The 25,296-nt window shown below is 40.4% G+C and overlaps 1 protein-coding gene across 3 annotated transcripts in view; it reads left to right on the forward strand.

Moving 5' to 3' along the window:
• The window catches only part of nfatc2a (nuclear factor of activated T cells 2a), a 156,640-nt gene extending 146,039 nt beyond the window's left edge, over positions 1-10,601 (forward strand). For all 3 annotated transcript variants that reach the window (XM_073061651.1, XM_073061649.1, XM_073061650.1), the window contains one exon: positions 6,033-10,601. In XM_073061651.1, coding sequence (XP_072917752.1) covers positions 6,033-6,047 — 15 coding nt within the window. In that variant the 3' untranslated portion in view covers positions 6,048-10,601. The remainder of the gene's footprint in view (positions 1-6,032) is intronic.
• The last annotated feature ends 14,695 nt before the right edge of the window (positions 10,602-25,296 follow it).

Consider the following 25,296-nt stretch of genomic DNA (forward strand, 5'->3'; position numbering starts at 1 on the left):
ATAAGGAGATACCCTGAGAGGCAGCAGAAACAAGGAGATATGCAATGTATGAGCAGGTATGGTGGCTCATATATCATGATTTGTTGAGGTAGAGATTGTGAAGAGATACTGAAAGGGTTAACATATGAGGAGCATTTGATGGCTCCTAACAAGCTGGAGCTTAGAAGAATGAGGGGAGAATCTCTTTGAAACCTAGCAAATATTGAAAGGCCTAGAGCAGACTTGAAGAGCATGCTTCAAATACAGCCACAGCAAGTTTAAGACTATTTATAGTACTTTAGATAATGAAGATATATTGCAGAAAGAAACAGAGTGGATGACAAAACTGAAGCTGTACAGATATTCAGACTAAGACAAGCTCCCCTCATGCAGTCACTGATAAACTCATGATTTTACTGCTGGATTCATTGCTTTACAAGAAATATAGAGTAATCAAGAAACAAAGTAGTGTTTGTACAGCTTAATCTCATCAGCAGAAAATTGTGAACAACTGGTGCAAATAACTATAATTAGCTATAATGTTTTTGCATAGGATTTGACTATTGCCTTTTGCTACTGTAGGGCTGATATAAATGACATCATGTTTGCTTGAATTTCAAATGATAAACTCACTTCTAAGGAAGGAGTTTTTGTTTGTTTTTGTTTAGAAATGATGCATGTGAATACTTATCCAAGTGAGCGATTGTTGCATCAGATTAGTTGGACTTCCATTGCAAACTTAGAAAAGAAAGGACATAGGAGCAAAAATACATCCTTTTTATTTGTTACTGTGTATACAAAATGTTTGCTAAATTGCTAACAGAATGGTGTGAGCAATGTATCTCAAACCTGTTCCATCAATACAATATTCAAAATGCATTGCTTACAATTTTTATTCAACCTTTTCTCTTTCAATCCTCACCTTTCAATTAACACTTGTACCTTTTCATTTCTCCTCTCTCCCTTCCATATAGTGGTTACTCAATTGAATAAGCAACTCAGGGAAGCAAGGTTATAGTTCTTTATGGCTCATAGGGAATATAAAGTGATCCAACTATGTACATGAAACCCAGCTAGTTCAGTAATATTGTGTCAGGATGCTAACTTGTTCTTCTGATCCAGTCCTGTGTGAATGTGATTCCAGTTCCCTTTCTACAGCTAGCAAGCTACTTAATTGCAACAAATCATTATGAAGAATTGTGGTTCAAGGAGGGGATGTCACCTACCATCTAGCCCCAGCCTTCTCTTGTTCTCAGCGAATCAGAGCTGGGTAGAAAATGTCAGTGATGCCGGCAATGCCTCCATACTTAAAATACATATTCTCTTTTATCTGCACTTTTTTCTGACTCACCTATTTCCATCTCTTTCTTAAACCATTCAACTCATTTTCCAGTAATCTAATCTCTCGTGATCCTCAAACTTTCCCATTACAATGATTCGTATTGCCTAACTCTCTTTCTCACTCATTTTCATTTCCTCTCCCAGTTTCATTTTTCTTTCTTTTTCTCTTTAATTTTCCACCGCCATGATTCCCATGATTAAGCCTTTGCTGATCATGTGGATTGTAAAAATATACATGCAAACCATGAGGTTGTTTTGGAGACATGGTTCTCTTGCCCCCCCCCCCCCCGTACTTGGCCTCCTTCTTTCACACACGTATACAACCCCTCCCTCCCACACCCAACCCGACCTCGAACATCATCATCCAACATTGTGAGTAATTCCCCATTTGCAAACAACTCACTCCTTACATCAACTGCCAATCTCCTGACTCATTTCAAAATGATTGATCTGCCATTCACCTACCTCCCACACCACCATTCCCCAGGTTTGGTCTTCTCTCGTCCAACCTCAGTCATCCTGATTGTTGACACCCTCTATTAACAATTCTCTACCAGTTTGGCAACTGGACCTCTCGACCAGTTTCCCTGGATTGCTTCTTCTATCAATCTACAACAATCTTTCAATTAATCTCTATCCATGGATCCACGCTCAAAGATCCTTCTGTTAATTTGGGCTTAACTCTCTACTCCTCTGGCCTGTTAACTTCACGTCTAAGTAAAACTTCCCATATCTTAGGAGTCACTCATCAGTGAAGAAGTTTACTGCTATCTCTGGTACATCAGTACAGCTTTTGTTGTCTGAGAAAAGGAAAATTCAAAGATCAAGACTTTAAACATGCCAGAATGCTCATGGTCTATGAAGCAACAATGATCCCTGTCCTTCTGTATAACTCAGTAATATAGACAAAAAACAGGCACAGCAAACCATTGGAGACTTACAACCAAAGTTCTCTCAACAAAATCCTCCAAATCTATTGCCAGATAAATAAACCCTGAAACTGACCTTTTGGGGTACTTTTCAAAGAAGCTAGGATGTCTGGCACGGAGAACCATGGATCTGGTTCTTTGTACATGAGAAGATAACCTTCCAAAGAGTAGGTTGACTTTTTGGTATGGATGTTCAAAAAAGCTAGAGGCATCTCAGAACAATGCTGTTTTCTGCTGGGTTCCAGATATTAGCTGGATCCTGACATTTTTGCTGAGCCTTCGATTTCTGGTGTAAAGTCTCAAGGACAATTTGTATGAATGCACTGAGTTAGTGATTGAGAGCCTGACTCTATGCTGTGATGAATTCATAATTATTTTGACAATATAGAAAATGTGTTTGCACGATTGGGCCTATCCATAACTGTTTACTGAATGATGTTATCTACTTAGAACATTGTAAATTGTTTTGATGTTCCATTGCCTTTGCCAAGACCATTAATAAATGAGGACAGGCAGCACTATAGACCTTATAAGTGAATCATCCTCTAATTTTCCTGTTGGCAGGAAGCACCTGACTTCTGTCATAAACCTTGGCTAAGTTTGAGGACTCTGCACATACAGAATTTTGAAAGGAAAGGATTCTTTTGCTTACTTCAGCTGGTTTAATGAATGGAGAATTGAGATAAGAGAAAATTGGATACTTTGATACACGTATGTTTAGTGACTTAAAAGGCAACTATGAATCCCTAGGCAAAATAAGAAAGTTTTGCTGACAGTATCCATGTTGCTACAGAAGCAAAGACCACAGCATCTCTTCTATAAATAGGCAATCAATCTGTGCCTCAAAAGATTATCCACATGCAGCAAAGTAGATGTGTCAATAGTACGCTTCCTCTGAAATTTAATTCTGTTGAAGTCGATGATATTCATTTTGTATCAAGAGTCAAAAGTACCATTTTGTATCAAGTACCAGACACACTGGTACTACTATTTAACATTTTAGATAGATAGATACTTTATTCATCCCCACGGGGAAATTCAACTTTTTTTTCCAAAGTCCCATACACTTGTTGTAGCAAAACTAATTACATACAATACTTAACTCAGTAAAAAATATGATATGCATCTAAATCACTATCTCAAAAAGCATTAATAATAGCTTTTAAAAAGTTCTTAAGTCCTGGCGGTTGAATTGTAAAGCCTAATGGCATTGGGGAGTATTGACCTCTTCATCCTGTCTGAGGAGCATTGCATCGATAGTAACCTGTCGCTGAAACTGCTTCTCTGTCTCTGGATGGTGCTATGTAGAGGATGTTCAGAGTTTTCCATAATTGACCGTAGCCTACTCAGCGCCCTTCGCTCAGCTACCGATGTTAAACTCTCCAGCACTTTGCCCAGGACAGAGCCCGCCTTCCTTACCAGCTTATTAAGACATGAGGCGTCCCTCTTCTTAATGCTTCCTCCCCAACACGCCACCACAAAGAAGAGGGCGCTCTCCACAACTGACCTATAGAACATCTTCAGCATTTCACTACAGACATTGAATGACGCCAACCTTCTAAGAAATTTTACCACAATAGACAGTAATACATTTTGAAACAACACAACTGAAACTTAATCTAATAGAGTTATGGAGCCCAGAGCAGTCCCTTCAGCCCACCTAGTATGTGCCAACCTGGTCTTCTGCCTAGTTCCATCTATATGCATCCAGACCATCGCCCTGCATACCTCTCTTACCCATGTACTATCTAAATTTCTCTGGAATGTTATAATTGACCTCCCTTCTGTTGGCAGCTTGTACCACACTTGCACCACCCTCTGAGTGAAGAAGAAATAATTATTCCATTGCAATCATTCATTCAAGCTATTCTTGGTTGACACAATACCTATGGGTTATTCTTTATATTAATTTTTAAGAAGGCAACTAACAAAAGTAGACCCCAAACAAATATCACAATAGCAAACTCCTCTCAATTAACACAATGGTATGTCAACAGTTAAAGTGAGATAACAAAGTACGTGTCTTTCCTGAAGGTGTGCAGACACTCATTATCCTGTATATTCTATGTATATTTTTTCAAAAGGCCCCACATAAAAATGTATTTTTGAAAATCTCGTCACACAAATAAATTGATGTTTCCTATAACATTAACAGAAACTTTATACTATCCTAGTGAATTCTAACCCCCCACAAGAAGAGTGTAATTCTGTTGATAAATCATGGATTGAAATGTCAATAATTCCATTTATTGAACTTTTATTTAAAAGTTGAAATTGCACTTCCACAGCAAGCACATACATCTGCCCCACAATATTTTGTAAATCTTTTCAGTGTGTAGAATCCACTTGAATTCATGAAAGTTTTGAAAAACTGGTACCAGAAAATTCACACAATTTCTTTGAAGCTCCCCAATACCAAAATGTATTGAGCTGAAAATAGGTCTCTGTGGTTGTGTATGTTTACCTACAGCAGGTGAGGAAATAAGACCATCTGAGAACTTTCACCCACGTTTTTCATCTTCAAGTTATTAATAGATTGAGGGGGCAAGCAAACTTTCCATATACTCAAAGCACAAAGGGCAGGAAGTTATAGAAAAAACACACTGAACTCTGAGCTAGACAAAATGGAACACCAAACTTTCACTCACTACCTTCTGAGTCATACTGTAAATGGCCACTCTGTGTTTCTCTGTTTTACAATTATAGTGTTGGCAAATATTTGAAGTTCAAGGTGGATCAATAAAGTTGTAATAATGGCATACTCTAAATGGAATTAACTATCAACAAGAATATAGTAGATGGGGCCTTGTTTTTTCTGAATTTTGAAAAAAGTTAATCCATTTTCCATTGTGGTTATTGATTCTCTTAATTCCTGATGGTCACGTTTGATACAAAATATTGTAAGTTTCTAGCCAAAATCTGAGCTGTGACTTTATTTAGACAGTGATGAGTAAACAGGTTTGCTTTTATTGTGGTTTTCAGCCCACAATCTGACCCCATACAATAACTGGAGAGTTGTGTTCAACATGTGGAAAATGCATGTTTTTCATAAAACACCACTTCCCAATTGTTATGCAGGTGCCAGTGTTCCTTATGAATTTATTGTCTATTGCTTCTGGTTATCTACCTGGAATTGTGTTTTTTATTTAACAGATTGAGTTTGTGAGATTAGGAATTTTATCATATCACCATTTGCTTTGACACCATGTTTTCTTGGAGGAGATTTAGACATGTGCATGATTTCTAAATGATGTCAAGGGAAGTCAAAGAAGCATAAAAGGAAAAGAGAAAGCATAAAATATAGCAAAAATTAGTGGGAAGTTAGAGGATTGGGAAGCTTTTAAAAGCCAACAGAAGGCAACTAAGAGAGCACCAGGAGAGAAATAAAAGTGAGATATGAAGATAGGATGGCCAAAAATATAAAAGAGGATTCCAGAAGAGTAAAAGAGAGATGAGAGTGGATATTGGACTGCTGGAAATGGCAGACAAACTTAATAAATATTTTGAGTCAGTCTCCCTTAGCAATGTACCAGAAATTCAAGATTGTTGGGACGGAAGTGAGCTTAGCTGCTATTACTAAGGAGAAGGTGATTGGGAAGCTGAAAGGTCTGAAGGTTGTTAAGTCATCTTAGTCACCAAAGAGGTGGTTGTCGAGACTGTAGAGACATTGCAATGTTATATTTGTTTTTATCTAATATACAAAATTTGTGAATTTCATAATTTGATACTCTGCATCTGGCCAAGGAATTTAATATGCTCATCTTATTTCTTTTTCTTTTGCAGTTAATGAAATTATAAGAAAAGATCTTTCTGCAGTCATTGTGCGAAGCCAATCATAGACACAACAGATTTACAACGGACACTTCCTTGCATAAGCTTGGAATCTTTCTGCACTTCTAGTGGTACCCATGGTGTGTCAATAGGTCAGCTGTAAGGTTCATATTCAGCTGAACAGAACAATATGCTGGCAAGGAGTTGGTTTCTCTGACTAATCACTATGGGAATTTTCACCTTGTGAATTTCAGCTTAGCAAATTTTCATCATTGTTTCCATTCATTCTGTGTATTTATTGGGGTCAATAACTGTATATTCAGTTTATACTTGTACAATTTTCTTCATTTAGATCACACCCATTTCCTCTCAAATTTTCAAAGGACTGAACTTCAGACCAGTCCACTAGAACTTTGAGCTATTTTTAAGCTCTTCTCATTATCTTCTTTAACTACAAAGGTGACAAGTATCCTTGCAATTATTTTCACAGAAGTCAAAATGAAAAGTTCTGGTATGAAAAAGCAGTTTAACTGCAAGAATGTGCATCAATGCCACTCTAACATCTCAGATAAAATACATTTTAAATTGTATCCACCAGGCTGCAACTCTAAATTGTGTGCAAAAATTGACGATCTGCTTTGAATATTGGGTAACTGATAAATGACCAGCAGGAGCATAAAGTTTCTATCAAACTATGTAAGTTATTTTATGTCCAGTAGTTTAAAGAGTATAGCTAGAATCAATATGCCCTGTTGAAGTTCAGTGTTTCTTTCTGACATATTCTGGAATGCTGTTAGTATAACTTTGACATAAAGCAACCTCAGAAGACAAAGTTAAGGCAAAGGTAGAATTCAAGAATAACTAATACTAATAACTAATGCATGTTGATTTATTTAAGCAATACCTTTGATCATTGAAGATATATTTTTTAATATCTCAAGCTTTGAAGAGGCGATTTTTTGTGTATAACTTGTTTTCCCATTATAAAGCATAATATTTCAACCACATACACATATAACAAATGACTTCTTGCTATGTCAAGTAATGCTACCATAGCAGTTTTAGATTACAAATGATTCTACCATTCTTTTAAATCTAAGAATGAAGCCATTTACTATGTTTTCAAAAGGAATCAAGATAGTTCAAAATATATGTCAACATATCTGGTGTACATGTTATTTGTTAATTTTTTTTAATACTGTGGTCAGAATACAAACTTCTCTACTGCCAAGGTGAAATTCCACCGTTTATGCCTTAATCGGCCTTGCTGAAAGACACAACACAGTCTGCCTGTATAAAGCAAGTTAAATGTTATCAAATTATTATCATTTTTAAAAATTCTAGGACATATAGTTGCAATTTTATCCTGATAACTAGTCAGTGATTACACAGTATCAGGATTGTTCATTTTGTAGCCATTTTAGTTGGATATACAGTTGATTTTAATTAATAAAGCTTTAACCAGTCTTTTGCCCTCAACTAATTGGGTGATGCACATCTTGAGGCATTCAAGTCTGCACATCACTCTTGGGATAGATATCCTGACACCCATGTTCTAATCTAGAACAAAATACTGTTACAGTGGAGGATGAGAATTATTAATGAATAGACAATAAAGCAGGAATAGAGTCAAATGCAATTCCCTGAAGAAAAGGTGGACTGTTATGTGCATAAAGATTAAGAATTTAGTATTAATTATTATTGAATTTACAGGACTGTTACCATTTAATGTTTGGAATATCTCTGATGGCATACTGGTGTCCAATCTTATAAATCCAGTGACCCACTTTGTTGTGGCAAACCACAGATCACCCAAGGTTACAAGAACATTAGATATTCCTCCTGATGAATGGGAAGGTCCCTGTATCCGTGCTACTAAAATTTTCCTAATACTTCTTGCATAGTTGGAGCTATGCCTGTCAGATGTAATCCCAATTGATGGCATTGGAAAATGCATAGCAGAAGTAGATTTAAATATTATAAATATTAACTTGCTATTGCTAACTGCCACCTTGTGGGGCGACAAAGTATTATCAATGTTATGGTACTATAAGTCAAATGAAATTAGATGGGAGATGGGGAATTACTTGGGTGTCATAATGTTTCACTTTTCACACTTCCCATATAGAAAGGGCTTTTCATATCCTTCAACTTGCTAAACTATGAAAAGATTCATAGGTGTTCTGGTTCTATATAAAAGCAATTATTATGAGAAGACCCTCAGAGCAGGACTGGTTTGTAGTCTGGTACATCATAAGAAATTATCTTACCATATGTTCATTTGCTTTATAAATAGGTACAGTAAACTTTAGTATCAATATCAATGTTTTATTGATGTATTGAATGTAGAAAGCTCAATTGTGGTTTTTATGTAGATGAACTTATTTTAGTTTTGTTATAAACTTATATTTAGCTTGCTTAAATCCTGAATGCTTTTTACCATATTTTCATTCCATAATAGCAAATTATAAATATTTTGTTAGATAGTGTTTCATGTATTATGCAACCAAGCATGAATATTGCCAACTGATATAAATATCTGTTAATGTAGGGATCTGAAATGAGAAGTCTTTAAATGTGATGGAATATAGAGATAGAGATGGCATCTTCTAATATTACATTGTAGACACAATATGTTCTTTCCCCTTTCAAAAGTCATATGTATTTACTATCAAAGGATAGTTAGTTCATGGATTAAATCTGTGTCACAGAATCTACTTTAAAGTTATTTTTCCTGCTTATTACTTAAGAACATCAGACAGAACACAACTCCTACTTTTTGCTTTTAAGTTTGCTGTTGCCTGATTATCTACATTTAATCTCCATCTCTTATTTCATATCAGAGTTAAAATAATGATGAAAGAATGTTCCTACCAGTAAATTCTTTTATAAATTACATTAGTAACCGGATTCCTACATATTAAAAATTGAAACTATTACACATGAAAAAATGTATCATAACTTCATAAAATCTGTGTAAATTTAAAACAAATTCTATTTTGTTGACCTCAAATTGTTCATATTTTTAAATTATTCCCATTTCTGCAAATAAGCACATTTGTAACAGCACAATAACAGATATAAATTAGAAAGGCAGGTTAAAAATACACAATCCAGTGTACATTTACAAGAATGAAATCTTATAAAGATTTTACAAATTAGCTTGAGTTAATACATTTTTGAAGTTCTTTATTTACTTTTGTGATTCCAAGACTTAGTGGTCAATGTATTTTTTTTTATAAAATTGGCCCCAGGTTTTTTACATGGCATTCATTGCCATATTTGAATTTTTTATACTGTTAAGTGTTATTGGGTCATTCAAAGTGCACAATATAGCTCAATTCTTGTTTATAAATTCATCTTGTAACAATTTTTTAAATACATGTTGAAAGATGGTATTTGATTTAAATGAAAAATGTTTAACTGAGTCAGTTTCTTGTATGTGTTATGTAATTTATGTACAGTTTATTACAGAACAATATCTTGCTTTAGAACATTGTCATCTCCAACAATTTTTAAATTGCTCTATTTTATCAAGTCCTTCAATTCTGTTTTTGGTGATGCACAGGATCCCTCCATCAGCAGTATTCAGCCCTTAAAAATGATCAGGGCTGCAGATGGCATGTACTTAGAAACTGACAAGCAGGGACATTTTGTATTAGTTTACCGTGGCTATGTTTGTACACTAGGAAACAGCATCTTTCCTCAGTTGTCTAAATGGTTTGCCACAGCGCCTTCCTGTCATTGTACTGAAACAAAAATTAAAGAACTGGATGCCAAAAATATCAACCCTGTTTTTCAAAGGTCTTTGTAAAGTAATAGATTTCAAAGAAAAATCTGTTTATTTTTTGCTAAGGATCTAACAAGCAAAGTAGATTTTGAGCCAACAAAGTTCTTAACAAAGGTCAACGACGGAAAGTTGACTCATAGAGGTCCACGTGTAATAGCAGAAAGAATGTGATAAAGTAATGATTTGCACTGTTAAATGTAATGCCATTGATTAAGAGCAATACTGTATATTCCTTTTGAATGTAGAACTTCTCTAAAGACAGCACTATATTTTTTGTAATGTAAAGATTTCTGCTGCTTAGTTTTATATCCAAAAAGTTCTCATTATCTATTCTTGTTTTCAAAAGCATGATGTTGTTATCTTTATTTTAGAAAATTACTGTAGATGTTTTTAAATATTTTTATTTCATACTTCTGATCCTAAACCATTGTTTATACTTAATTGCTTATATTCCTGTCTCTTCATAATCCCTTCAGTGTTGGATTTGAATTAATGCAATTAATTAATTAATTAATGCCTTTCCCCCCCCCCCCCTCTCTCTCTCACACACAAACATACACACACACATATATATAGTATATCATGTAAAGAAATATATTCGCTAAGATTTTCTAAAAAAAACTAAGAACCAGCACAGAAGGGGTTAAATGCATCTGATTAAATAGACACTTATTCTTTAAGCAAGGTATTAAATCATTTACTTTTGTATTTTGATGCTAATTGTAGTAACATTTTGCATTGCCATGCTTAGATTTGTGCAATTTATCAATAAAAAAAACAAAAAAGCTTGACTTTTTGGCTGAATTGTTTTTCTTTATTTTTTAGAAATATTAATCACCAGAAGAAAATACATTTGATTATAGTCTTAGTACATAAGATCATAAGATATAAGAGCAGAATTAGGCCATTCAGCCCATCAAGTCTGCTCTGCCATTTCATCATGGCTGATCCCGGATCCCACTCAACCCCATACACCTGCCTCTTTCCATATCCTTTGATGCTTTGACCAATCAGGAAACGATCAACTTCTGCCTTTAGTATACCTGCAGACTTGGCTTCCATTGCAGTTTGTGGCAGAGCATTCCACAGATTCACAACTTTTTGGCTAATAAAAATCTTCTGTTCTAAAATGTCACCCCTGAACTTTGAGGCTCTGCCCTCTAGTTCTGGATACCCCCACCATAGTAAACATCCTCTCCACATCCACCATCTCTAATCCTTTCAGCATTCAGTAGGTTTCAATTAGATCCTCATGCTTTCTTCTAAATTCTAGTGAATACAGGCCAAATAGGGGCCAAACATGTTAACCCCTTAATTCCCAGAATCATACTTGTGAATCTCCTCTGGACTCTCTCTAATGACAACACATCCTTTCTGAGATATGGGACCCAAAACTGTCTTATAAAGCCTCAGCATTATCTCCTTGCTTTTATATTCTATTCCCCTTGAAGTAAATGCCAACATTGCATTTGCCTTCTTCACCACAGAATCAACCTGTAAGTTAATCTTCTGGGAGTCTTGCACAGGGACTCCTAAGTCCCACTGCATCTCTGATGTTTGAACCTTCTCCCTATTTAGATTATAGTGCACACTATTGTTCCTTTTACCAAAGTACATTATCATACATTTCCCAACACTGTATTCCATCTGCCACTTTTTTGCCCATTCTTCCAATTTGTCTGTCTTGCTGCAATCACATTGCTTCCTCAGCACTACCTACCCCTCCACCTACCTTTGTATCATCCGCAAACTTTGCCAAAAAACTTTCAATTCCATTATCTAAAACATTGACAAACAATGTGAAAAGTAGTGGTCCCGATACTGACCTCTGAGGAACACCACTAGTCACTGGCAGCCAACCAGAAAAAGGCCCCCTTTATTCCCACTCACTGTCTCCTGCCTGTTGGCCATTCCTTTATCTACGCCAGTATATTTCCTGTAACATCTTCTTAAGCAGCCAAAAGTGTGGCACCTTATCAAATGCCTTCTGAATATCCAAGTAAATTATTTCCACTGCCTCTCCTTTGTTCACCCTGCTTGTTACTTCCTTGAAGCACTCTAACAGACTTGTCAGGCAAGATTTTCCTTCACAGAAACCATGCTAACTTTGACTTACTTGATCATTAGTCTCCAAGAACCCCGAAACTCCAACACTTTCTCAACCACTGAGGTTAGGCTAACTGGCCTATAATTTCCTTTCTTTTGCCTTCCTCCCTTCTTAAAGAGTGGGGTGACATTTTCAATCTTCCAGTCCTCCGGGACCATGCCAGAATCAAGTCATTCTTGAAAGATCATGACCAATGCATCCATTATCTCTTCAGCAGCCTTTCTCAGTACTCTGGGATGTAGTCTATCTGGTTCAGGTGACTTATCCAGCTTAAGACCTTTCAGTGAGCCTCGTGCTGTTTTCCTTTGTAATAGTAATGGCACTCTTTCCTGCACCCTGACACTCACGGACCTCTGGCACACTGCTACTTTCTTCCACAGTGAAAACAGATGCAAAGTACCCATTAAGTTCATTTGTCATTTCTTTGCCCCCATTACTACCTCACCAGCATCATGTTCCCATGGTCCAATATCAACTCTCACCTCCATTTTACTCTTTATGTAACTGAAAAATCTTTTAGTATCCTTCTTTATATTATTGGCTAGTTTGCCCTCATATTTCATCTTTTCCCTTCTTATAGCTTTTTTAGTTGCCTTTTGTTGGATCTTAAAAGCTTCCCAATTATCCAAATTACCACTCACTTTTGCTACCTTATATGACCTTTCCTTGGCTTTTAAGCAGTCCGTAACTTCCCTCATCAGACACAGTTGCCTAGCCCTGCCATTTGAGAATTTCTTCTGTGGGACATATCCATTCTGCGCCTTGTGAACTATTACCAGAAACTTCAGCCATTCCTGCTCTGCCATCATCCCTTACAGTATCTCCCTGGTGAATCCACCTGGGCAAGCTCCTCTCTCCTGCCTCTGTAATTCCATTTATTCCATTGGGATACTAATACATGTGACATATGCTTCTCCCTCTCTATTTGCAGTATGAATTCAATCATATTATGATCACCACTTCCTGTCATAACAGTATTATTATTAAATGTTGAATTTTACAAGGGAGGATGGAAATTTGCCTTCTAAAACTTGAGTTCAAGTAACAATGAACTTTAAGTTCAACCTACTAATCTGAAATTTCATATTACTGCATTGGGATAAGGAAATTGTGTTATTGGATTATTTTCTGTTGATATAAGCAGGTGAGAAATACAGATACAAAATCTAAAGATTCAAAGTACATTTAATTTCAATGTATGTATAAATGATAGAACCCTGAGATTTGTCTGCTTACAGGTAGCCACTTAGCAAGAGACTCGAAAGAACTCAGTTAAAAAAAAGACCAACACCCAATGAGCAGAGAGAGAGAAAAAAAACAAACCTTGCAAACAATAAAACAAGCACGAGCATTCAGAATGAGATTGAGTCCGTAAATCCAAAGCCCGGAGCAGCCAGAGTAGGCCAGTAGCCTCAGGTTTAGTTCATCACACAGAGGGGCAAATCACTGCTCGCAGACACTAAGCCTGGAGAAGCCACAGCATGACACAGCCTTAGCCTCAGTGCCAAGGAAAGTGGACTAAACGTCGCAGAGCAGAACCAACCTCGACCCTCACCTCCAGTCCTGACACCCTGCCCCTTCAGTCTGTCTGGCCTGGTGTTTAATTGTCCAAGCAGTGGGTCGTACCTCACTGTGGTGATAGGCTCTCGGCCTGGGCTCTGTGTTCCGGCTCATGCTTGACTTTTCAAAATCAGTCTGATGCTTAGAAATGCAACAGATTGTTTTTTGTATTTATATCCAGGGTTCCCAACCTGAGGTCCACCTTCTCCTTGCTTAATGGTATTGGTCCATGGCATGTAAAGGCTTGGGAACCTCTTATTTATATTAAGCATGATGGCAGTGCTGGAGGTCAGACTAATTAAGTAAAGTTCAAACAACATTTATGACTTTGTCTTGACACTTGCAGCTGTAGTGATAACAAAATTGTCACTACTGTGGAAATCTCTCAATAATGTGTAGTTTGTGAACATGGGAAGATAAACATAGGTAACTAGTAATTTCTAAGGTAGGGACATGGTCGGCACAACTTCGTGGGCTGAAGGGCCTGTATTGTGCTGTAGGTTTTCTATGTTTCTATAGAAATCAGGAAATTGTTAATTAGATTCGGCTCCTCTGTGAGATGCCTGTTATAGTCCTCAAAAATGAAATCAACATAAACTTAATATGAACTCTCAATGGTTTACACACTGCTTTTGCTTCCAAGACTTAAATCCAGGAAACACTGCAGGTGTTGGACATGCCTTGTCATTCTTGCACTGGTCCTCTTCGATGTTACAGTTGCCTGCCAGCAGATCAGAGTGAGAAGGAGGCAGCAAGGGAGATCGTTGTTCAGTGTAAGCCACCAAGAACAGCAGACCAATTGTTCACATGAGTCCTCCAAGTCACATATTGCACTGACCTAGAATAAACTTCCTAATACTGTCTACAGTCTTTACAGTATCAGCTCAGCAGCTTTCCTTCCATCCCAAACACGCATATCTTCAAACCACCATCCTCATTCCCCTTCATGAATTCACCAGATACTCATGGATTAATTCACACCTTCAAATTCACTCACCTACATGAAAAGCCTTTTCCTGATCCCTTTAATCCCTCATTAATGCACATAAATAGTTAAACGTGTGTGTGCGCACCCCCCCGCACCCCCCCCCCCCCCCCATTCAACCAACTTATTGAATCTGGAGGAGAGGATCCACAGACTGATGGTTGTTGGAATGGGTAATTCATACATGAGGACAGAAATGAGGGAGATCATAATCTTCTGGGTATGCATTCAGCTCATTATTCCTGCTGAGAAGGCATGCAACAGATACAACTGTGACTATTTTAATCAGGATACCTGCACAAACTTTCACTGACATTATGGTTCCTAAATGCAACTAAAGATCACCTTAGTCTATTGCATGTTAAGAAATAAACACGAGAAAATCATATCCTGTTAGAGCGTGCCTACTTTGGGAACTGCAGAGAAGGACAACAGTGCTCATACAGTACCAAATTATAGGCTAGACCTTTTACGCTCAGCAATGTTGCATGTCTAAGCATCTCCTCTTATTTGTTGCTGCAAATAATTGATAATTTCAGCTAACAACAAAGATACTTTATCACTGAAAGACTATAGTGCCCTACATGATTTTTTTTCAAATGGGCTGCATCGAAAAACCTTTTTGCATATTGTTTCAACATAAGGAGAGAATGTGTGTGAGAGTGAGAGAGAGTGTGAGTGTGTGAGAGTGAGAGAGCGAGTGAGAGTGAGAGAGAGAACGAGAACTAACTCTGGCTGTGACTGTGGTTTCCTGTAAATCAAGGTAGGATAGATGTTTGATGATGAGTACTCCCGAGTTTTAACCCCTGTGTGGATCCTGTCCCGGAGTGGTGTTTGGTGTTTCCCCAATGTTTCTGCACTAATGTCAAACAACAGTAGTGGTAACACCAGGAAAGCAGTCTTGGTAAATATTTTTAAATCATAAATGTCAGCAGAGGGGCATAAATGCTCTGTGTTGATAGAAGATGGTCTCTAGAATAAGCAGCCAGTAGCCAGAGTGCCACAGAGCAGACAGGCAAAGAATGAAGTATAAGTGTGCTTTTAAATAGTAAAACTGCGATTAATCAGTGTAGGTCTTGACTATTTAAAGCCACACTCAAATGTTTGGTGTGCTGCTGAATGACCCACAGCAGTAGTTTTCATTTTGGATTGACATCACTGTAATTTCTGTTACAATGCTAAAATGAAACAGAATTGTACTCTGACCTTGTATTCCCATTCACAGTCCCTACACCACACTTCCCTCTTCCTCCCTCCTCTTTCACCTAAGCTCCCTCTCCCTTACCTCACCCTACAAGACCCTCTCTCATTACCCTCTTCTCCCTCTTCTTCCTATGCCCCAGCTCCTACCTTTGACGGATCTTTGCTCTTCCACATCATGCCCCTCTCTGATGCCTTACCTTGGCAGCCCCCCATCCGCATCTCAACACTCCAGACTCATCATGATATTGAGCTCTTCCTTTGTCGACTCCACCCCTATACTTTGATCTTTGACAAAGAGTACACATCTTCACCAATATTCCCTTCTCATGGTTCCAAGATTTCAAGCATTTTACTCTCTCCTGACCTTTTCATCCTTAATTGCCATCATGACATCAAGCACCTCAAATTCTCCACTCCCCTCACCCACTCAAACTTCACCACCTCTGAACACAAAGCCCTCCATTCACTTCACACTGCTCCCGCAGTGCCTTTACAGTTTGCCAAGCTTACCTCTACTTCGCAAAAGCATAATGGCAGATAACCCCTCACACCTACTCCTAGACCGTAACCCAGCATTGAACACCAGGACACTGTCATAGATCTAATTCCATTAAGAGTTATCCTGATCACACACTCCAGCCTGATTATTCCCAAATCATGTCTTACTAAAGACCTACAAACAGGACTATCCTGGTAGGTACATTGTTTCTGCTTGCTCCTGCCCTACTGAAATTATCTCCTTATACTTGGAGTCTAGACAGACTCCCCTTGACCAGTCTTTCCCACCTACATCCAGGGCATCTCACATCCCCTTCACCATTTTTACAGCTTCCGAATCCCTGTCCCCCCCGTCTCATCTTCAAATGATGTCCAGTCTTTATACACCTCCATTTACCACTCCCCCAACCAGGAAGGTCTTAAATACCCCAGCTTCTTTCTGTATGAAAGGTACAATCAGTTCCCCTCCACCAACTCTCTCATATACCCGTATGAACATGTTTTTAACCTGAACAAATCTCTCATTTCCTACAAATCAGAGGTTTATCGATGGCCCCTAGGTATGTCTGCCTTTTTTCTTGGCTACGTGGAACAATCTCTGTTCCAAAAACTTTACATTATCAAGACCAAGCACAGACTAGGCAATTGATCTATAGAGTATCCTGTGTTCTCTCCATAATGGCCATCCTGATGTCTAAGCTCCAATACCCCTTCCCATTCTCATGCTGACTTCTCCATCCTCATCCTTCTTCACTCCCAGAATGAGAATCAGCATAAACCAAAGAAACAACACCTCATGTTCTGCCTGGGTAGTCTACAACCCAGTGGTATGAACATTGAATTTTCTACTTCCAGGTAACCTTCACCTCCAATTTATTTCTGATCATCCTATCCCTTTCCATACCCTCGTCTAATCTCACATTACCCAATTCACCTACTTTCCCTGCCTGTTTCCATCCACTCATTCCCCACATATTTCACACTCTGGTCCTGGTTTCTCTCCATTTAATTCTGGTTTCATCTGCTGTTCACCTCTTTCCGAATGGATCCAATTTTCACCTTCCTAGCTGTACCCACCTTCGTTCTCCCCTCCTGCCACCTGGTCCATTTGCCTCCCAATTTCCTTGTCTGCTTCCGCCTGCCAACCACCTGCCTTGGCTTCCCAACTCTACCCCTTCCTCTCCCTGACCAGGCTTCATCTGTCTTTCTTTCTTCACACCTCCTAAGTCCACTAGTCAACTCTGGCCTCTTTCTTAACATTCCACCTCTCCTCTTTATTTTGGCTGTCTCCCCTTTCCACTCTCAGTGCTGATGAAGGGTTCTGAGCTGGAAGATTGACAGTCCTTTCCTCCCCGCACAAGCTGCTTGACTCATTGTCTTCCTCCAGCAGATTGCTTATCGCCTCAGATTCCAGCATCTGCAGTCTCTTGCCTAAGCATTGCACTACTATTGCACACATCATTACTGGAAATCACAGGATGAATTTCTGGAAAATAGTCACTACCAGCATTCCCTCTGGGTTTCCAGCTCCATGGTACTGTTCTTCCAATGAGTGAGAAGTGAGACTAAACATTTTAGCCTATTATTTCCAATATCCATTATAAGGTACCCATGTTAGTTATAAGCTATCAATAATAAACAGGCCAAAACATTGTTTACTATATCACGTACGACTGAATTTCCTGAAAGTGGTGTCCGGATGCTTGTTCTACTTCTCTGGCTCTCTCTTCTCATTTACACATATCAATAGGCCATAGACACTTTAAATGCCAAAGTACAAAAGAAGTTCCGGTGCTGTGATGCAAAATCTGGCTATAAATGAAAATCAGACAGAAACATCCTTAGGAGTAGAATTTCCAAAGAGATAAGTTGTTTAAGAATTATGGTATAGAGAAGAACTTCACTTGAAACATATTACGTCTATATTTCAAACATCATTATATCATTCATTGCTCTTTCTATTTTACCTCCAAAATTTTCGTTTATTCACTTCCTAAGTTATTGGCCAATAATTCCAACACCTCAGGGAATGTTCAGATGTAATTGCTTCATCTAGTTTGCAACTTTGCTTCTGTGCCCGATGTGTGAAAGCCTTTGAATACATAATACTGTCTATACATGAGAGGAGACATCCAATGTGTACAAATTGCATTTGAATGCTACTTTCAGGCAATTTGTTTGTGTGTGGTATGGACCATTCAGACAGAAACAGGTCCTTAAACATGTCATCGAGTCATATGGAAAGAGGCCCTTCGGCCCAACTCTCCCATGCTGCCCAAGGGGCTTTCTTGAACAAGTTGGTTATATTTGCCTACATTTGGCCCATATCCCTGTAAAACATACCAATCCACAAACTGTCCCAATGTCCTTTAAATGTCTTTACCAGAGCTTTGGCAGATTCTTCCACCCTCTGGGTGATGAACATGCCCTTTAGTTCCCCTATAAATCTTCCTCTTCTAAATAAAGCCATGACCTTTAGTTTTAGAGAAAAAGGCTGTGACCATCCACCTGTATAAGGCCATAAGATATTGGAGCAGAAGTAGACCATTCGGCCCATCAAGTCTGTTCCAACATCCAATCATGGGCTAATCTAATTCTTCCAGTCATCCTCACTCCCCAGCCTTCTCCCCATACCCTTTGATGTCCTGACTAATCTCTATCTTAAATACACCCAATGACTTGGCCTCCATAGCTGCTTGTGGCAATGAATTTCACAGACTTACCACCCTCTGACTAAAGTAATTTCTCTGCATCTGTTCTAAATGGACATCCTTCAATCCTGAAGTCATGCTCTCTTGTCCTAGACTCCCCTACCATGGGAAATATCTTTGCCATATCTAATTTGTTCAGGCCTTTTAACATACAGGATGTTTCTATGAGATCCCCCTCATTCTCCTGAACTCCTGGGAATACAGCCCAAGAGCTGCCAGACGTTCCTCATATGGTAACCCTTTCATTCCTGGAATCATTCTCGTGAATCTTCTCTGAACCCTCTCCAATGTCAGTGTATCCTTTCTAAAATAAGGATCCCAAAACTGCACACAATACTCCAAGTGTGGACTCATGAGTGCCTTATAGAGCCTCAACATCACATCCCTACTCTTATGTTCTATACCTCTAGAAATGAATGCCAAAACATTGCATTTGCCTTCTTCACCATCGACTCAACCTCTGAAGTCTCTTTGGATATCTGCATTTTGAATTCTCTCCCCATCTAAATAATAGTCTGCCTGTTTGTTTCTTCCACCAAAGTGTATGACCATACACTTTCCAACATTGCATTTCATTTGCCACTTCTCTGCCCATTCCCCTAAGCTATCTAAGTCTCACTGCAGGCTCTCTGTTTCCTTAACACTACCCGCTCCTCCAGCTATCTTTGTATCATCGGCAAATTTAGCCACAAATCCATTAATCCCATAGTCCAAATCATTGACATACATCGTAAAAAGCAGTGGTCCCAACACCAACCCCTGTGGAACTCCACTGGTAACTGGCAGTCAGCCAGACTGGGGTCCCTTATTCCCACTGTTTTCTGCTGATCAGCCAATGCTCTACCCATGCTAGTAACTTCCCTGTAATTCCATGGGCTCTTATCATGCTAAACAGCCTCATGTGTAGCACCTTGTCAAAGGCCTTCTGAAAATCCAAGTATACCACATCTACTGCATCTACTTTGTCCACCCTGCTTGTAATTTCCTCAAAGAATTTCAGTAGGATAGTCAGGCAAGATTTTCCTTTCAGGAAACCATGCTGGCTTTGGCCTGTCTTGTCATGTGCCTCCAGGTACTCGGTTATCTAATCCCTAACAATCGATTCCAGCAACTTCCCAACCACTGATGTCAGGCTAACAGGTCTATAGTTTCCTTTCTGCTGCCTCCCACCCTTCTTAAATTGTGGAGTAACATTTGCAATTTTCTAGCCACCTGGTACAATGCCAGAATCTATTGATGTTGAAAGATCATCGTTAATGCCTCCGCAATCTCTCCAGCTACTTCCTTCAGAACCCGAATGTGCATTCCATCAGGTCCAGGAGATTTATCCACCCTCAGACCATTAAGCTTCCTGAGCAACTTCTCAGTCGTAATTTTCATTGCACAAACTTCACTGCCCTGACACTCTCAAATGTCCGGTATACTGCAGACGTCTTCCACTGTGAAGACTGATGTAAAATATGCATTCAATTCCTCTGCCGTCTGTGTCTTTCATTGCAATATATATACTTGAAAAAGCTTTTAGTATCTGCTTTGATATAAGTCGCCAGCTTCCTTTCATAATTCATCTTTTCCTTCTTAATGACCTTCTTAGTTTCCTTCTACAAGTTTTTAAAAGTTTCCCAATCCTCTATCTTTGCACTAGCTTTGGCTTCCTTGTATACCCTCTCTTTTGCTTTTACTTTGGCTCTGATTTCACTTGTCAACCACAGTAGGGTCTTTCTTCCATTCAAAAATTTCTTCTTATTTGGAATATATCTGTCTTGCACTTCCCTCATTTTTCACAGAATCTCTAGCCATTGCTGCTCTGCTGTCCTTCCTGCAAATGTCCCTTTCCAGTCAACTTTGGCCAGTTCCCCTTTCACACCAATGTAATTTCCTTTATTCCACTGAAATACTGACACATTGGATTTTAGTTTCTCCTTCTCAAATTTCAAAGTGAACTCGATCATATTGTGATCACTGTTCCCTAAGGGTTCCTTAACCTTAAGCTCTCTTATCATCTCCAGATCATTGTACAACACCCAATCCAGAACAGCCGATCCTCTCATGGGCTCATTCTTTTATAACTACTATATGGTCGCCCTTCAGCCTCCTTTGTAGACCACAGAACAGTACAGCACTGGAACAGGCTCTCCAGTCTACAATGTCTCTGACAAACGTGGTCAAATTTAAATAATTTTCTTCTGCATGTACATGATCTATATCCATGAATTCCCTTCTTATTCATCAGTATTCTAAAAGCCTCTCAAATGCCACTACATTCCTGCTTCGACCGCTCTCCCCAGCAGCAGAACCACTCTCTGTATAAAAAAACTTGCTCTGCCCATCTCCGTTAAACTTTACCCCTCTCACTTTAAATGCATGTACTTTTGTCTGTAAATAGGCCAGACCTCTTCAGTATCTCCTCATAACTGTAAAGGGGGTTTCTTCTTTTTTCTTTGTTACTGTGTATGTAATCAAAATGGCTTCTTTGTTTTGTTAAAAGCAGGAATGCTTCTTTGTTGCGAGAGAGTGCTGGAAGCTTGTTTGGGTTAAAATTTACTGATAACGAGAATTGTATTCCTTTGTAAACCAATTGGGATTAATATTGTTCTTTCTTCTGAGTCTGTAAGCTATTGTTGGCGGGCTTTTGGGGAGATTGGCGCGAGGGGTTGAGAGAGCGATGCTGTAAGCTGGGCAAGGAACAGACCCCAAGCAGGGGTCCAAGGCCAGGAGGTACTCCAAGGAGAGGAGATAAAGCTAGATGTGCTTGGTTGACCACTTCGGGTGGTCCTAAGCTGCGAGTCGAGGAGTTCGGAGGGGATCGAATGGTGGCCAGAAGACTTCAGTAATTGAGCTCCAACGGTTGTGCACGAAGTGGTTTGGACTTTGATAAGTTTGGTGCCTTTTCTTTATTGTTTTTCCTTCATATATACTGTATCGTTATTAATCACTTAGTTATAGTAACCTTTGTAAATTGTACTCATTTAATCGCATATGGTGTACTGTCTGTTTTTTGGGCGAGGCGGGGACATCACACAGCATCCACACCAGCTGATTACCCAGTTTAGCGGGGCCGAAGGCTGCTCCCCCTAGACGAGAATGAGCTGAGCGAGCCTGAGGCGATCCAGGGGGTTACATAACTTAAGCCCAACTGTTTGAGTAAGATCCTCCTGCAATTTTTCTGCACTGTCTTTCGAATAATCATATTGTTACTGTGATGCGATTCCTTAACGAAGATGGATTGGACCCAATGCTGGGGTGTCCGAAGGTTCAAGACACAGTATCCAACTGGATCGGAGCACAAAATAAACGCTAATTGATATCACTTCTAGGGTTCTGATTGAGCACCAAACCACTGTTCGGGTGTTCCTTAAATACTTAATCCTTTGCACTCAAAACATGATTACCAATTAGTGGGACCATCTTGAACCCTTGAAGGGTGCCGGGTCAGCTAGATGTACACTGGGGAGTTTGAGCGTCTAAATCCCAGAAGCTGCTGCAGTTGGGGGCAACTCCTATAGTACGGCAACCAAAACAGCACACAGTATTCCAGGTGTGGTCTCACCAACATCTTGTACAGCTGTAGCATCACACTTAAACTCATATTCAGTGCCTTGCCCAATGCCAATAAAGGCAAGCATGCTATATGCCTTCTTCACCATCTTGTCTGCCTGTGTTGGCTGGTACCCCTAGATCCTCCTGTTTTGTAACAAACCACACCCATGCCCCCCCCACAACAGATCTTGTCATTCACTATGCATGTCTTGCACTAGTTTAACTTCCCACAATTCATCATATTGCACTTATCTCACTCATCTGAGTTAAAGTCCATCTGCCGTTTCTTTGCTCTAATTGATCTATTTCCTGTTGTAAACTTAAACAGGATGCGGCACCATGGTAACGTAGCAGTTAGTGTGACACTACTACAGCTCAGGGCATCGAAGTTCAGAGTTCAATTCCGGCACTCTCTGTAAAGAGTTTGAACTTTCTCCTTGCGACAGTGTGAGTTTCCTCCTGGTCTTTCAGTTTCCTCTCACAGCCCAAAGACATACAGGTTGGTAGGTCAATTGGTCATTGTAAGTTGTGCTGTTATTAGGCTAGTTTTAAATAGGAGGGCCGCTGGCCAGTGTGGCTCATTGTGGCAGAAGTGCCTGTTTTGTGCTGTAGCTACACAAAAAATAAAAATAAAAATAAACAACATTCTTCATTGTAGATCACACCAGCAATTTTGATGTCATCCCGCAAACTTACTAATCATGCCACCTTCATGCGTATTCAAATTGTTAATGCATAAGACCAACCACAAGGAACCAATCCCTGAAGCATATCATGAGTCACATACCACTAATCCGAAAACAACTCTCAACTACCACCCAATCATTCTTTCAACCAAGTTAATTTGGATTTTCTGTGAACTTGTCTGATTGACCAGCTTACTGTACAGAACCCTGTCAAAAGCCTTACGGAAGTTCATGTAGGCAATGTCTACCATTCTGCCCTTATCATTCTTCTTGGTCACCTTTTCAAGAAAACCCACTCAAATTTGTGAGACATCATTTGCCATGCACAAAGCCATGCTGACCAGCCCTAGTCAGTCCTTGCCTTTCCAATTGCAAATAGATCCTGTCTTTCAGAATTCCCTCCAGCAATTTACCCACTATTGCTCACTGGCATGTAATTCCCTGGCTCGTCCTTGTAGCCCTTCTTAAATAAAGTTACAACGTAAGTCAGCCTTCAGTTTTCTGGTCATCACCACTGTGGTGAACTACATATACCTGTCTGGACAAGCCCCTCTGCTGACTGCTCCTGTGGCTCCTCCCACAGACCCCTGTATTAGCTGCAATTTTAAAACATGGAGAGCATTTTACGACCGGATAGATTGGACATTGATCCCCAAGATCCCGAAGCAGCCATTGCCTTTGAACTCTGGCTTTCATGCTTCCAATCGTACCTGGAAGAGATTCCCGTGACTGAGCCTGCTATCATGCACAGAGTTCTCCTCTCCAGGGTCAGTCTGCAGGTATACTCCCTCATCAGAGACCTGCCGACCTACCAAGGGGCACTGGACGCCCTCAAAAGTCAGTACGTGCGGCCGGTGAACACCGTCTATGCAAGACATCGCTTAGCGACGCGGCGGCAGCGGACCGGCAAGTCGAGCGGGGAGTTTCTCCGAGCCCTACAGACACTCGTGCGGGCCTGCGACTGCAGAGGACTGATGGCAGAACAGCATGCAGAGCTCCTGGTATGAGACACCTTCGTTACGGGGATCAGGTCAGTGTACGTGTGCCAGCGGCTCCTGGAAAACGCCGCTTACTTTACAGTCGGCGATCGAGCTGGCCGACACGCTGGAGGCTGCTCTGCACAACGCTGACACTGTCCAGCCATGCGATCTCCCGCCGGCCCCGTGGACGCCGCAGACCCCGCCACCCGCCGGCGAATCGACCACAGCTGTTGCCACTCGCAAGTCCATGAACTTCCCGAAACCCTCTGGCGAATTGACCACAGCTGTTGCCACTCACGAATATGTGAAATCCCCGCAACCCTCCGGTGAATCGACCACGGCTGCTGCCAGTTGCAAGTCCACGCAGTGTTACTTCTGCGGACTCGGAAAGCACCCCCGGAATTGCTGCCTGGCCTGAGGAGCTACCTGCTCCAGCTGCGGAAAGAAGGGCCACTTCGCCAAGGTCTGTAAGTCTAAACCACGAGCGGGGTCGAGCAGCGCTGCATGCGAGGCATGGGGGTCGCCATCTTGCCTGCCCACCTCGTGTGAGGCATGGAGCGGCCATCTTTGTCGGTGCCACGTTGCCCCGCCTCCGACCCACGGGTGCTTACCGGACACCAAGACAGCGGTTCAACTCTGGCCTCCATAACCCTGGACCAAAGCGCTCCACACCAGCTTGCAAGGTCAATGATGGACATCCTGGTGGAGGGGCACAGGACTAGCTGCCTGTTTGACACGGGCAGCACTGAGAGTTTTATTCACCCGGACACGGTGCAACGCTGCGGACTCGTGACACGGCCGGTAAGCCAGAGGGTCACCATGGCTTCTGGATCGCATTCCACAGACATCTGGAAGGGTTGTGTAGCGACATTGGTGGTGCAGGGCACAGAATATCGGGACTTTGCGTTACTGGTCATGCCTCAACTGTGTGCCCCTGTGCTATTGGGGCTCGACTTCCAGAGCCACCTGAAAAGTGTGAGAATGGAGAATGACGGGCCCCTCCCACCAATCACTGTCAGAAATCCTCAGTTTTGTGGGGTTTCGTCACATACCCTGCTACTGACCACACACACACATACACCGACCCGTACATCCCACCCAGCACCACGACAACAGCCGCGCTACTGACACCACTTGCAGCCTCTCCACCCTCAAGATCCCTCCCCCACCACTGTTCGCCAACCTGACCCCCGACTGTAAACCTGTGGCAACTAAA

The sequence above is a fragment of the Hemitrygon akajei genome, chromosome 11, assembly GCF_048418815.1.
Source record: "Hemitrygon akajei chromosome 11, sHemAka1.3, whole genome shotgun sequence".
Lineage (NCBI taxonomy): Eukaryota > Metazoa > Chordata > Chondrichthyes > Myliobatiformes > Dasyatidae > Hemitrygon > Hemitrygon akajei.